The 15801-nt window shown below is 44.7% G+C and overlaps 1 protein-coding gene across 6 annotated transcripts in view; it reads left to right on the top strand.

Annotated features, from left to right (window-relative positions):
- The window catches only part of SLC4A4 (solute carrier family 4 member 4), a 203736-nt gene that overhangs the window by 123987 nt on the left and 63948 nt on the right, over positions 1 to 15801 (top strand). For 3 of the 6 annotated variants that reach the window (XM_065674620.1, XM_065674639.1, XM_065674628.1), the window contains 4 exons: positions 938 to 1073; positions 7085 to 7245; positions 10031 to 10210; positions 15164 to 15259. In XM_065674620.1, coding sequence (XP_065530692.1) covers positions 938 to 1073; positions 7085 to 7245; positions 10031 to 10210; positions 15164 to 15259 — 573 coding nt within the window. The remainder of the gene's footprint in view (positions 1 to 937; positions 1074 to 7084; positions 7246 to 10030; positions 10211 to 15163; positions 15260 to 15801) is intronic. The other 3 variants (XM_065674649.1, XM_065674657.1, XM_065674667.1) reach the window with 3 other exon arrangements.

The raw sequence follows: 15801 nt of genomic DNA on the forward strand, positions 1-15801 counted from the left end.
GTCTTAAAATTCCACATGGTCACACCTTCGCTTTAAGGTGATAGGATCAGAAAAAAACCCATAGACCCCCAGAAGTCCTCCAGCAAGGTGACTCTTGGGGCATGAGCTCCGGTTGCCTTTGGGAGATGCTCTTAGGTCTTGGGATGTGGACGGGGATGTTTTGGGGTTTTAATTCAAATCAGTGCATGTGGTTCACCCCAGAAGAGGTTTCTGCTCGTTTTTCTTGAGCTAATAGTGCAAATGAACTTCGGTTGCACGGTTGTGTTGAACACAGTTTCTTTTACCTAAACCGGCAGTCTTTTCCCAATAGGAAGGGTTGTTTTCTTGCAGTGCATTGATGCCTGACTAAATGCATTGGGTCGCATTCTTCATGTATAGATGAGACAACCTTTCTGTTAAATATTCCCATGTTCTCCAGTGGTAGCTCTGGGGAGGTCACAGCGTGCCTTGCAGGCCAATGGGTGCCCAGATCCTTGTTGGCAGGGAGGGGGAAGCCAGCTATGGGATGCTGTCACAAGCAAGCCCCAAAATAGCTTGGCTGAAACTGGTTTTACGTCGTATAAAAAAGAGGGTGAAGGATCTCAGATACTCAGAGTATGCAAGGTCCTTGGGCACGCACCGTAGAGCATATTGGTTTTGAGCTTGATAGTGTTTTTTTTACAAGGGTTGCAGATTGCTGTAACATAGTTAAGGACTGTAGGAAGAGGCAAGTTTTCCTGAACTTTACTCCCAGCTGGAAGTTTTAAGAATTGAAGGAGAGGCAAGGAAAGGGAGAGGGGGAGGTAGACATACCCTCCGTCTGCAACGCCTAGGATGTCAAATGGAAAGGACAGCCTGGAGAAACAGCTGAATGGCTTTGGGGAGAAGGGGAGAGAAAGGAGCCGCACATCCCTGGTCATCTCTCAGGCCGTTAACCGCAGTATTTTCACCTCTGCAGTCTCCCCCGCTGCCGAACGCATCCGCTTCATCCTTGGAGAGGAAGATGACAGCCCGGCACCTCCACAGCTCTTCACGGAGCTGGATGAGCTTCTGGCCATCGATGGGCAAGAGATGGAGTGGAAGGAGACTGCAAGGTGGGTTACTTTTCCTTTACACCAAAAGGGAAGTCCACCTACACAGGACCATGTGGGAAATTCCTTTCATACATTCCACTGGGGCAATACCTGTGCTTGGGGAATCCACTGCAAGGAGCCTGCGTACCTTCCTTTGAGGAAAGGGAGAATTGAGAGGTTGTTTAAATATTCCTTTAACACAAAAAAATAGACTGCCAGTGCTCAAAGAGAGGACATTTAGATTAAACATTAGGAAGAAATTCTTCCCCGTGAGGGTGCTGAGGCCCTGGCACAGGCTGACCAGAGAAGCTGTGGCTGCCCCATCCCTGGCAGTGTTCAAGGCCAGGTTGGATTGGGCTTGGAGCAACCTGGTCTAGTGGAGGGTGTCCCTGCCCATGGTAGAGAGTTGGAACTGGATGAGCTTTAAGGTCCCTTCCAACCCAAACCAGTCTAGGATTTATTTGAATAGTTTGCTTCTGCAAACAGACGTATGGGCTTGTTTGTGCTTTGCGAAGAATGGCAGCGTCTTGGCCAGAGTTGTCAGAAATCTGTGCCTGAACAAATCTTCTGCACGCGTGTCTAAGGTATTTCAGTAGATTCGCGCCTGACCCCACCACACACCACCAGTTGGGAAATTTTAACTGTATCTCTCTCCTAGCAAGTTACCGATTAAATTCATTTTAAATAGGCAAAAACCCATTAGGGGTTTTTTTTTTTTTTTTCTTTCTTGTAACTTATTCAGTGTGCCTGTTAATGCTGGATTGGGATACCTGCTTTGAGTTTCTTTGTTAGGTTTTCTGCCTGTTTGATGGTGCTCTTGATTTGGTAAACAAAATATGCCAGAAACCAGGCATGTTGGGGTTTTATCTTGCTGCCACAATTCACATGTAGTTTGTTTCTAACTGTAGTATTTCACCCAGCCAGAGAGCAGTCCAGGTTCTACCTTCCCTCTTCCCAATCACCCTCACTTAACTGGGGGCTTTTTCATTTCCTTTCTTGTGGCTGGGCTAAGCTCTTTCCCCACCTCCCAGTCTTAAGGGCACTTTAAGCACGAGACTGTGCTCATCATTAGCCCATGTTGTTTGGTCACCTTAATCTTCTGTACCTGTGATGTAATGAACTGCCCCAGCACCTACCTGTTTGCTCCCTTATCTTTATTTTTACTTCTCAGTCACTTTGAGAACCTATTTAAAGGCTTTTCACCTTTTTAACTTCTTGCTTGTTGGTCATCCTTTTCTGCCTTTATTGCTTTTCTTCCCTCTTGCTATTAGTTTGATACTTGTATTTTGTCATCCGTACTGCCCAGCTCTACTTTTATAGCAAATGATGCTTTCCTCTGTCCCTGTGTATTAAACCCCTATGGGAAGAGGTTTTAATGACAAGTTGTTAAAACTTTTCACAATTCAGACCTTAGTGTGGTATTTCTTAATGAGCAGTCCCTTCAGTCTTTCCTTTATAGTAAGAATATTGGGAAGCTCTGTTTTCCGTAAGTCCACAAATGTCAGCCATTGGAATAAAGATGCCCTGTGTCTGGCATGTAAGGTCACAAAGCTCTGCTGCATCTTGAGGGACGTTGATCAAGAGCCCTCACTCACATCCAAAGGACCTTACAGTGGGATATACCTGCACTCCTCCTACTGTCAGGTGGCTGTAGGTAAAAGGGGAGAATTCCTTCTTCTCTAGTGAATGATTTCAGTTTTTATGTGCTTCCATATGTCTTTGGTGGAAGTGATAGATGGATCTATGTATATAATTTCCTTGCGTTAACGGTACATGTATGCAGAACATGATCTGAGCACCCTGCTGAGGTGCAAGTCCTACACTCAGCCCAACCTCCCAGCTTGCATCCTGTTTGCTGATAGTGATCTTTCATGGTGTATGATTGCTCAGGATTTCTCAGTATCTTCCTGAAATGACTCAGTCTTGCTGAACAGAGCCTTCTGTAAGCTACTGAGCAGCTCCTGCTGCTGGATGTACCAGGGCAGGGGAGCTCCCTGCAGTCCTTGAATCCAAGACTTGGGGGAGCATGGCAGCTGTCAGGAAAGAGTGTTTGTATTAAAACGGTTTAGCAAATGATGCTATCCATTGCAGAGCTGTTTGGGTCTGTAGAAAAATAACTGATACATGTCATGGAAAATTTCTAGCCAGAACCTTAAAGGTACTGATTAAAAGGTGTTTCCAGAGGGGACCTTGAATTGTAGATGCTTGCTCTTGATTCATTGCCAGTCATGGTCCTTGATCCATCTGAGTTCAGCTGTCTGAGTTACAGCTGCCATATAAACAGGCTGGAGTTGTCTGTCTGCACACGGTGACGTTTCTGGTGGTAGGTACAATCAGCCCATGGCTGGGGCTTGAGGATGTTCTATTCCTTTGTATGGTCCTGTTGCCTCTTAGCTCATCATGGTGTTGGGCCATGGTTCACAATAAAGGGCTGTCTTGGAGAAATATACTCAGTGTACTCTGGGTTTCACAGCGAATCCCAGTCAACACATCAGAAACAGAGCAGTAAAAGGGAAGGTTTATTGCCGTTAAAAGGTAACCTGAAGATTTAGGGTTGCTGAGTGCTCCTTGTTTGTTTTGTTGGTGTTCATAATCAATATATCTGGTGAGAATGGATAAGTTCTTGCACTAACGTGAATGTTTGCATCTCAGTGATAGTTACAGGCTACAGAGTGAGGCAGGAAAAGACCTGAAGCAGCTGGAGGCCATCAGTCTGATTTGAGATTCAGTACAGTATACTTGGGGACCTAGATGTGCCCGCCATAATGTAGGGAATGTCATTTTTGAAAGATCACGAGATAATAGAGAAGAGAAAGGAAAGGTCTGTGGGATGGTGGATCATCAGAGGGTGGGAGTACCTCTGCTGTGAAGGCAGGCTGAGAGAGCTGAGCTTGTTCAGCCTGGAGAAGAAAAGGCTCCGGGAAGATGTTAGAGCAGCTTCCAGTGCCTAAAGGGGCTACAAGAAACCTGGAGAGGGACTTTCGACAAGGGCCTGTAGGGACAGGACAAGGGGGTATGGCTTTAAACTGACAGGGGAGATTTAGATTGTATATAAAGAAGGAATTCTCCCCTGTGAGGGTGGTGAGGCACTGGCACAGGCTGCCCAGAGAAGCTGTGGCTGCCCCATCCCTGGCAGTGTTCAAGGCCAGGCTGGACAAAGCTTTGAGCAACCTGGTCTAGTGGAAGGTGACCCTCAGAGGATTTAGATTTTGAGATTTAAGGCCCCTTCCAACCTAAACCATTCTGTGATTTTATGCTTCTGTGATGCCGTTTTTTTCATATATAAGCTCTCTCAGGCAGTGCATTTATATCCTTTGCCCTTTGACACATAATATTAACAAACCTTTTACACATTATAATAGTAACACACCTTTTAGGCAATACTTTCTGAAGATTTGCAAATAAAACTAAGATGCCTCCTGCCTCTGGGTTAGCAGAGACACTAGCTGTCTTCTCAGAATGGACGCCGATTTTACCATCGGCTCCTTGACATGCATTTATTCTGATTATTCAGGGTGTTATTCTGGAGGAAACCAAGTGTACTTGTGGCAGATATTTCTCCCAAGCCTTGGTGATGCTGATCAGTACCTGAAGTCAGAAGTCCCCAGAGCCTTGCTAGAGCCATCAGCATCATTTCCAGGCCCCAGAGGCGTAGCAGAACGTGTGTGTTTTGAGTTGTACCTTCCTGCTTCTCTCATGTGGTCACAGGAGTGTTTACCAGCTGTTGGAGTGACGTACAGCTGGCAGGCAGGAGGAGCATGGAGATGTCAAGCACAGAGCAGGGTAAAGAGGAGGAAGGTAATTTGATGGTTTGTTTTCTCAAATAACAGAGGAGATAATCTTTTGCCCTGACATGGTGCATTGCTGCTGGGATGCAGATAGCATTGCCTGCAACTCTTGGGAAACCAGGCTGAGAGCTGTACAAGTCTATATTCACACCCTCAGAAGAACTGCTGACTTGGCAAAGTTCCACTTGTGTAAGAGCTGTTCTACAGGAGCAGATTTAACAGAAATGATCCATGAAGACCAAGGCATTGTGTTGAACATAGGAAAGCCACATGGACAGCTTTGCTGAGCTGAGCGCTCCCGTTGGTTTGCACAGTAGATGGTGCACACCAGGGCTGCAGAGGGGACTTACGAACCTAAAGGTGCCTCAGGGTGTTTGGAAGGCTCCTTGCTGGAGATTTCTCATGGGTATGGAGGATCTTGAATGCTCCCAGGGAAAAGAGGTAGCGTAGGGGCTGCAGCTGTAGCCCAGGCAGGTTTGCAAGCTCACATGTGGTTTATTGTGTTTGTGTTGGGGATTATAGTGAGAAAAACAAACAGAAGGCAAGTATTGATAGTTGTGATAGACTTTCACTGACAATACAAATGCTTGCTAGTTTCCAGCCTTTATGCTGTTGGGGGGTGTCTGCATCTTGGTCACACTAAATATATAGGTCTTTGAAATCCTTGGCTTTGGCTGCCCAGGTCCCAGAGCTGTCCTAGAAAATACCTCAGTTTGGTGAACTACATAGAACCTTACAAATCTGAGATTAAATTCAGTCTTTCAGATTGAGTTAAAAAACATCTTTAAAAAAAAAAAGGTCTCAAAAAGAGATTATTGCAGTTGAAAAGTGTAATTGATTAATCCTCAAGTAATACATGTTTCAGGATTAAATACAGTGTCACTTGCTGTTAATGATATTCTTTGGAAGCAGCTGACAAGCTTCCTTGTCTTTACCTGTGTGCTTTTTGTCTTAATAATCCCCTTAATATTAGTCAGGGGAATTTTCATTTCCCACATACATTGAAATAACATCTCAATACTGGTGTGAGCCAGGTGAAATCATGGAATCACAGACTGGTTAGGGTTGGAGAGGACCTCAAAGCTCATCCAGTTCCAACCCCCTGCCATGGGCACCTTCCACTAGCCCAGGCTGCTCAAAGCTCCGTCCAGCCTGGCCTTGAACACTGCCAGGGATGGGGCAGCCACAGCTTCTCTGGGCAACCTGTGCCAGTGTGACTGCTCCATCCTGGAGCTCTTCCATGCAGACCCTGCAGGTCAAGGGCAGAGTCAAGGCTGGTGGTAGAGGTGGGCTGCAGCCCCCAGATAAGTGAGACCTCCTGCTTGCCTGCTGTTAGGACATACTTTTAGGGGTGTAAAGAGTATTTTGCACAGAACAGGATTTAACCTTTGCTCTAATCTTCAACTAGAGATGAGCTTTCTGGTTTGGGTTTTTTTTTTTTCCCATACCTACTTTGTTAAATCATTAAACAACAGCTAGGGAGCAGATGGAAAGAACAAGGCCCTTCATTTTGTGTCCTTTCTATGGTGGTTCAGTTGTTCTGCTGAGAACATCTTAAGGTTTGGCCGGGGTGGGCTCCTCTTCTCTGCTGTAATGCTAAGATTTTCTTGTCTGGATATGAATACACAAATATAAGTCACCTTATCATTACTTTATTATTACCTGGGATATCTATTCTAGGTCATGCTTTGCCAAGAAAGGCCGGACCAGACAATCCTTGGAGGATTCTATGATTCTTTGATTTATTTACAGAAATTGCCAATATTCCCCCCTACCATTGTTTTTATGGAGCTGTGCTGCTCAGCTCTTCTCTCTGGAGATTATCCAAGTGTGAGTGTAGTTGCCCACCTTTCTCTCCACTGGGGCTGGCAAAGCAGTGGCTGTGTTGTCATGGTGGGTTTGATGCAGTGTCAGGTTAGGGCCTGCGGAGAAAATGACCAGGTCTCCACTGCATTTGCTGAAGCTGCCTGTGAACCCTTGGCTGGAGCAGACATCAACTAAAGTGTATTAGCTCAAGTCTTGATGAAAGCTACTAAAGATAAAGTGTTTTACCTCCCATTTGCCATTGTTTACAAGCTCAGCTGACACATACCAATCCATTAAGCCTTTGCAACTTGGTCATGGATGTGTGGGAAAATATGTGCGTTGAACTTGTCCACATATCACAATCATCTTGCTTCTTTCAGAGATGTGTGTCTGCACGGAGCCAACAGCTCTAACGCTCGTTGCTCTGCCCTCTTGTAGGTGGATCAAGTTTGAGGAGAAGGTAGAACAAGGTGGGGAGCGATGGAGCAAACCTCATGTGGCCACCTTGTCCTTGCACAGCTTGTTTGAGTTACGGACATGTATAGAGAAAGGCTCGATAATGCTGGATATGGAGGCTTCTTCTCTCCCGCAGGTGGTGGGTAAGTAAAGCTGCCTTGGGTCTTTTTCTCAGCTCTTCCCTACAAGTTTCTGTTAACCCTGATGATGATTTCACTGATGGTTTTAACAAAAAAGCACTGCTTTTTTAGTAAAAGAGGAAGAATAAAGAAATAATCCTCCAAGGAATAAGAGGCACAGCTAGAAATTACCTGGAGAAGGATAACAGATAAATGAAGAGTTATTTTCAATTCAGGAAGAAGAGTAAAAGAGTCAGTTTCAGTGCTAACCAATGCTTACTTTGAACTGCTTTTTGGTGATTCAATAGAATCATTTGGATCCTGAAGTAGGTATCCCAAGATCTCACTAGGTGTGTATGAAAGGAATAGCACACATTGACTGAATTTATGTTCCTTATCAGAAACCTATCATGTGGAAGGCCACCTCTCTTAGGACAGTGATATCTGGCAAGTGCAGGGCAACTGCAGTTTCAGCCACGTGGTCAGCCCATAGCCTGCTTTGGATGAGGTTCCAGGGTGGTGGTCTACTAGGGGCTCTGGGATAGGGTACTCTCTCCAGTGAAGGAGGGTGACGAGCAGCTATAATACCTGCTGCTGCTTCACCCTGCTGAATGGGATGGCAGCCTTTTTTGCAGTCAAAAGAGCTGTGGCCTGGGGTGACAATTTGGTGACATTGCTGAGAGCTGTTCCATGTTCCTACTGATGTGCAAGAAGGCATACGGAAATGTATTTTAAAAATGAGTTATCCAGTGGAGGTACATATGACCAAAATACTGAATTTGGAAACCATTGTGTGAAGAGGTGTAGAAAACAAAATGAAATAAACCACCCACAAAACTCGGTGCTTTGAATTATAATCTCAGGAAGCAGGCTCAAAAGTGTTTTAGCATGAAATTATCCGGTATCAGGTGTTGTCCTAGTTTGTAAGACTTGGAATTACAAAAGCTGCCTCTGATGTTATCTGTGGGGCTTTGAGCTTAGTTCTTTAGGTACTTCTGGTGGCACTGACCTTTCTTTATTTTGCGTGAGTGTGTATCCACATGCATAGCTTTGCAAAGATTAGAAATAGAAGAAAACTCCACCCCCCAAAACCGCTGCTTCTGAAGCACATTCAGCTTCAGCATAAAACTTCAGATGATGTCAGCAGTCCAAAACTTTATCCCTCAAACCTTAAATTCCTTTTTGAAGTCACTTTGAGGTGTCACCTTCAATATCCTTCTTCAACACTCAAATCTAATTTCCAGGTGATCCCAGTGGCTGCTGTTGCTGCAACACTGTCCTGAGTGAGGTAGTTTTAGTGGGCCAGATCCTTAATCGGACAGATGGGGATCTTCAAGAAGGCTGCAGACTTGGTTTACAGAATTATTTAGTCATTATCACTTGGTTGGTGTCCTGTAGTAACACACAGGAAAGAAAAACTCCAAGAGCTCTCTTTGTTGATCTGTGTGCTATCAGAAGCACTTAAGGGAAGAAATACTTGCTGGATGGAGTTAAACTGGATGAAGAAAGACATGTCCTTCTGAAGGAAGTATTCCAAAATCACTAATAAAAATAACTTACAGAAAATGGTCACTTTACAGAAATAAACCTTTTACCAAACATTTTTTTGTAATGATAATACATACATATTATCATCCTTCTCTGAGTCTGGGTTGAAGAATTAAGCTTTCCCCCGCTGTGATCTGAGGAGGCATTAATTCTTGGGCAGCACATAGAGGATGGCATCCTGACTCACTGAGGAGGCAAATGTGATGTGTGTTCTGCCTCCCCTTCTCTGTAACTTTTATTATTAGCACAAATAAAAGTTACCAGTAGACAAATCGGAGCTGCCACTTGCCCTTGGGGACAGCAAGTCAACTGAAGTAATCAAGGGAACAACTTAATGTGAGATTTAGTGCACAATAGAGATTGTTAATAAATCTGGCTACCTTTTTTTTTGTTTCTCCATTGGGATAGGGAGCAGAAAGGAGAGAATTGATGGGAAGTGAACGGGTTTGCAGTGGCCTGGAAGCCTTTTTCTCTGGTGATTCAGTTCAAGGCAAAGCCACATAATGCATCCTGTGACAATTGGAGCAAGTTCTGCCTTTTGTAGTTGCCATCATTTTACTTCAGTTCTGAGAGTGAGTGATTTAATTAGTTTCTCATGTCTAGGACTTGTTCCTCTTGTTAGATTAGGTTTTACTGGGGGCCTGTGAGGTGAACTCAGCCTTGTTGAATCCAGTAGAAGTTTTACCATGTTATTTTTGGGAGCCTACTGAAACTTGCAATGTAGTTGTAGCTTCTTTGCAAAAGAACACAGGGTCAGAGGAGATTCCCTTTCTTAACCATGAACCATCTTATCCTGGGTACAGGTGATTTCAGATAGGCTCAGTGGTGTGTATGAAAAGAGGAGAGTCTCGGTGCAATAGGCCCATAGAATCGTCAAATCATAGGATGGTTTGGGTTATGTAGTGGAAGGGACTTTAAAGCTCATCTAGTTCCAACCCCCTGCCACAGGCAGGGACAGTTTCCACTAGACCAGGTTGCTCAAGGTCCCATCCAGCCTGAGCTCAAACACTGCCAGGGATGGATCATGTTGGTGGCTGATGGGTTGTGCTGGATGGAAATGTTCGTGCTCTTTTTCAAAATAAATGTTTGGAAGAGATTCCCATTAAAAATAAAATGGCAAAACCTGGTGTTGGTTTTGAGATGGGAAGGAAAGTCTTCAATAAGATAGGATGGAAATGATCCCTCTCTCTCCTGCTGCACACCCTTGATGCATCAAGTTCTGTGCTCTGTGATTAATTATCCTTTCCCTCACCTGCAACAGAAATGATCGTTGACAATCAGATTGAGACGGGGCTTTTGAAATCAGAACTGAAGGACAAAGTCACCTATACGCTGCTCAGGAAGCACCGGCACCAGACCAAGAAATCCAACCTGCGCTCTCTGGCTGACATCGGGAAGACCGTCTCCAGTGCAAGTAGGATGTTTTCCAACCCCGATAATGGTAATGCAGAGGCTACCTGGCTATGGCCTTCCCTTTCAAAGCAACCCACCAAACCTGCCTGCCAACAACTAACCACATTGCCTTGACAATGCTTTTCTAACATAGTGAGACCCATGCTGACGACATGTCAGTGGTGGGCTCTGGAAGGCTGCTTTGGCTGTGGCACGTCGCTCTAACCCTATCTTCACTGGACTGAGAGGGAGAGGAGGGGATGTGGCAGGCAGGAGGCACAGGGAAAGACAGAGATGCTCTGTCAGCTGATACGTAGGAGATGGTGTAGGAACAGTGATAGGAAAGAGAGATTTACAAATAACTCCAACCATGCCTTGAACCTAAAAGGCCAGTCATCTGAAATGTTTGGGTAGAGATGAAGCTCTTATGCGCGCTCGATTTCTGTAACGGATGGTGTCAGTGGCCCTCTTAATCAAAAATTAGGTGATAGTATCATCTAGCTTGCACTTTATTACCATACAATTGTTGTCCAGTGTGGGTAAAGCTGATTTCCATCTTGCTTCATTCATCCTAATATTGTTTTGTGGTGTATGTTGTGAATATATCTCTTTTTTCCCTAAAAACACCGTAATAGGTAGTGTCATGTTTGCAGTGGTGCCTTGAAATGGTGTCTTTGTGTGTGTGTGTATGCAGACAGCTATAGAGGCCTTGGCAGTGGCTCTGGACTTAACCATGTATCGAGATTTGCAGCCTTCTTACTTGTGGTAATCCAAAAAGAGTTTTAAGCCTACTGTCCCATCTTAGGGTTCTGTCACCTGCCTCCTGCTGGAGTCTGGGAATTTCTCTACAAGTTGTCATTTTAAAATAAATGAAGAAAAGAAATTAAAGTAAGCAAAGACACTGTTTTCTTATTGCTACATGTAAGGCCTCTTAGCTTCCTGTGTTCTGCTTCTAAAACTTGCCCTAACATTTCTCCCTAACCTATTATCATACTCTATCAATATTTCCTACTTTAATCATCCTTTGCTTTTGCATCAGGTGTGTTTGTGCATGTGAAGTATATTTATTGCTCTTGATGTCATGTATGAGTGCCTCAATAATATAGTGATTAAGTGAATAACACAAAGACTAAATAACATGAATCAAGGGAATGTCCTCAGTTATATCAGGACTGGGCACCCAGCAGGTAATTTGTGTTTGTTTTCAGTCAGGATTAAGAAACCACGTTCTTTCAAGCACATGCTTTGGGTCTTTCCATTGTGTCCCCCCTGTTTGCATAGGAGGCATCTGCTTTTTGTTAAAAGAAGGACATGGCTGTTGCAGGTAAAACATGTAAGCGTTATTTGCGGTGGTGTCTGTAAGTATCAGTTACCACCTCCATGACTACTACTCATTCCAGACCTAGGAAAAGATAGACAGGTTTGCTTTGAGGAGAAGGATCCCATGCTGTAGGGGAGGCAAAATGTAAGACTGACATGTCTTTAGCACATGTCACTCAGGTGCTTCAGTCACCGTGTGTGCGGATGGAAGATGTTGAATTCTTCCTTTTGCAGTTAAAGTCAGCCATCAAAACCTCAAGTGTTAAAGACAAATTAAAGCTTACAATAAGGAGTTGGAAGGTAAATCGCTCTGTGTGTTATTTAACTATACATTGGACTGTAAGCCTTGATCTATGCTGTAGGGAGCTGGGCTTTCAGGGCTGGTTAAAGAGGAAATAATAAATAGCATGCTTATCCTGGGAAGGATAATGCTGACAAAGGGCATTTGGTCAAGTTCTCACTCCAGTTCCTGCTATTTTCCATGGCTAAGGGCATCCTTTATTCAGATCTTAAATTACTTTGTTTTTCATGAATTCTTTTTTCTTGTCCAAAGGGGCTGTGCAGGTTCCATCTCAGTTGGACTGATTGTCCAGAAATTCTTTCCTGGCTCTACTTAGCCCAATGGCTGACCTTCAGCCACTCCTATCATAGAATCACAGACTGGTTTGGGTTGGAAGGGACCGTAAAGCTCATCCAGTTCCAACCCCCTGCCATGAGCAGGGACACCTTCCATGAGACCAGGTTGCTCCAAGCCCCGTCCAACCTGGCCTTGAGCACTGCCAGGGATGGGGCAGCCACAGCTTCTCTGGGCAGCCTGCGCCAGGGCCTCACCACCCTCACAGGGAAGAACTTCCTGCTGTCTAATCTCAGTCTCCCCTCTGTCACTTTAAAGCCATTCCCCCTTGTCCTCTCACTACAGGCCCTTGTCCAAAGTTCCTCTGAGGTTTCTTGTCAGCCCCTTTAGACACTGGAAGCTGCTCTAAGGTCTCCCTGGAGCTTTCTCTTCTCCAGGCTGAACAAGCCCAGCTCTCTCAGTCTGTCTCCAGAGCAGGGATGCTCACGTTGCTTTGCATCTGTCTCCCCACCTGGGATGTTTATGTTACCATAATATGTAATGCATTATGTTCTATGACAGTCTGAGTGCTTCCAGACTGAAGGAAGGGTCTTGCATACAAAGGCAGAAACACTTTATGTATAGTTGTTGCTGTTATTTATTATTTACGCTTCAGTGAAAAAGTACCTTCAGCATGTATTTGATCAAGTTATCCCACACTCCCTGGAATTCAATGAGTGCCTCTCATGTGCTTGTAAAGGCACAATTTGTCCTTCAGACAGATAAAACTTTAACGAGGCCACAGCAGTGCAGCTGTCTCTCAGCATGGCTCATCACAGTAACGAGTGCCATCATCCCCAAGCACTCATTAATTTCCCTCGAGTTGCCTTCCAGGTAGGTGTTTCCTTTCAGTGTCTACCTTTCATTTCAGCATCAGCACAACTTTCATCCACTATTCACCTGCCACCAGGTAAAAGGGAGAACTTCCCATCTCTAGTTCATCCACAAAATGCATTGATGTATGTTGCATGTTCTTGTAATGGACATGATTACTGTGTGTTGATTGAGGGTTGTTAATCGTAGAAACATGGAATGGTTTGTGTTGGAAAGGACCTTAAGGTCATCCAGTTCCAACCCCCTACCATGGGCAGGGACACCTTTCACTAGACCAGGTTGCTCCAAGCCCTGTCCAACCTGGCCTTGAACACTGCCAGGGATGGGGCAGCCATAGCTTCTGTGGGCAACCTGTGCCAGAGCCTCACCACTCTCCAGGGGAGAACTTCCTCCTAATGTCTAATCTGAATCTCATCTCTGTCAGTTTAAAGCCATTCCTCTTGTCCTGTCCCTCCAGGTCCTTATAAAAAGTCCCTCTCCACGTTTCTTGTCAGCCCTCTAATGAAACATCTCTACTGAAGCTGAATTAAACACTGCTATAAGTTATGTGTAAAAGTATTATGCAACCTACTGGCTCTTACTGGGCAATCACAATTGGTTTGGAACCTATGATTTTGATAGGTATCTACTTCCTAAAACATCTGTTTGGGAATCACCTTAGCATATTGTCATTAGCGTGGATTCTGCCCATAATTTTCCTGCATTGTTTGTTTTTTCAGAGTAGTTAGGCTTAAATCCCAACTCAAATAACTACAGATTTCTTCAAAGGTATTTGTTAGATCTGAAATAGCCCCCGAGCCATGGTCCCCAAAGATACTGAGGTGCCCGTACTCACTGATTTCAGAGTGCTGAAATAACAAAGTCTTACGGGCTCTAACACTTTCTGTGCCTTTCTTACCTTCATGATAAGCTTGTATAAACTCCTACTCTGGTATTATGTTTATTTTTGCATGGCCAAGGTGTGGTCTGAATGCCTTTTGTTCACCACTGCATCATAAAGATCAAGACTTACCTGTGGGAGGATGTTTTCCCCAAAGTCCTCTTGAGAAAGAAACTCAGCAGAAGATGGTAGTTTCTTGTGTGACATGGGATGGAGGAGGATAAATCAAAGCACTCCTTTGTTGCCCATTCAGCAGGAAGAAGATGATTATCAAAAATCCAATCAGACAAAGTTTACCAAGTAATTACTCAAAGCTACCTTACAAAGACACCACAGCTTCTTGTTTCTTTCACTGGTGGGAGGTTGAGCTGTATGAAGTGTTCAATGAGGCCATTATGATTTTGCATTTCAGTGGAACTCCTGCATGGTTTTTTGATAGGTTTTTGGTGTGTGTTGTTTTGTGGACTGGATTTCCAAGAGCTATTTAGTCCTTTCCTGATGCAGGGTACCTGGTTCGCCCCATGAACATGATTCATTTTCACTGTGCTGACAGAGTAGTTTGTAAACCATTGAGTTAAATCAGCTTTGTTTGTCTGCACCACCTTGGCTGGTGCACTGGGAGCAGGATAGCTCAGATGAAAACTTTTCTGTAAGGTTTTTATTTTACATTAGAGTTCAGCTTTATTCTTTCTTTCTTTTTTTTTTTTTTCATACAAACTGCATCCTCAGTCCTGTTAGAGTTTGGATGATGGTGTCAACTGAATAACACCAGTTTAAACCAGAAATAAACTGTTGGAAAAACCCACCAGTATATTCTGCTGTTTGATTATTTGAAGCCTTGCAGACTAAGGTACGCATTTTGAAGCCTGAATTGGCGTGCCTAGGTTTGTTTGTGGTCAGGGTGCTACAAGTTGGCTCCTACAGGGATGTGACCTGTTTTTTTTTGCCCAAAAAGCTGTGTGTTTGACCACACTGCAGCTTGGGACTGCCCAGCACAACAGCATGGCAGCTGCCTTCTTCAGTTGCTTGAAATCTGCTTCTAAGATGCCTGAATTTTAGACACCAGGGATGGAAAACAGGCTCCAGATCTGCCAACTGAACACTGGAAGGTGGAGCTACGGAGGAGATGTGCTCCAAATGAACAGGCTTACCACTTTGGTCACCAAACCCTGTGGAAAGGTGCAGTTGCATGTAATTGCGGTGGTCCCAGCACTCGGTATCCTACCTGCCTTGCTTCTGCAATTGCTTGAGCCTTTCTCTCTTGCCTTTTTTTCTGTTTTTTTTTTCCTTTAACTGTTCAACTTTGCTCTCTTCCTCCTCTTGGCTGCTGCTGCCTCCTGCTTGCACCACACAAGCACGCAGCCCGCTCGAGAGCTCCGTGCCCTGCCTCGCAACCCGCACGGCGGATGATGGAATCCGGGTGCAGCGCAGCCCCAGCGTGGGATGGCTCAGTAAGTCCTGGGTGAGGGCACGTGGGTGGGATGGGGGAGATGTGAGGAAGAGGAAGGGGTGACCCACGCCAGCCGCCCTCCTAACGCTTGCTGCTGCATTAACAGTGTTCCATATGGGTTGGCTGCTGTTCTATCTGTTATCCCCACTGTCCCCTCCCTCTGTTTCACTGTGGTTTGCCTTTATTCCTTCATCTGGGATGAAATGGGTAGGTCAGCCTAACACCCCTTCAGATGGCGGTCTTCTTCCTAAGTCATGAAGGGGCATTTCATTCATCTATTGGACTATCCTTTGGGTCTTCAAAGTGCTTCAGGAATTTTGCCACCAGTGCAGTATTATAAATGCAGTGAGCTTAAATGTTTTAATTTCCATATAAATGAAACACAAACCCAGGTTCCCTGATCATAGAATCATATCTTAGAATGGTTTGTGTTTGAAGGGACCTTAAAGTTCATCCAGGTCCAACCCTCTGCCATGGTCAGGGACACCTTTCACTAGACCAGGTTGCTCCAAGCACCATCCAACCTGGCCTTGGACACTGACA

This window comes from Lathamus discolor, chromosome 1 (genome assembly GCF_037157495.1).
Source record: "Lathamus discolor isolate bLatDis1 chromosome 1, bLatDis1.hap1, whole genome shotgun sequence".
Lineage (NCBI taxonomy): Eukaryota > Metazoa > Chordata > Aves > Psittaciformes > Psittacidae > Lathamus > Lathamus discolor.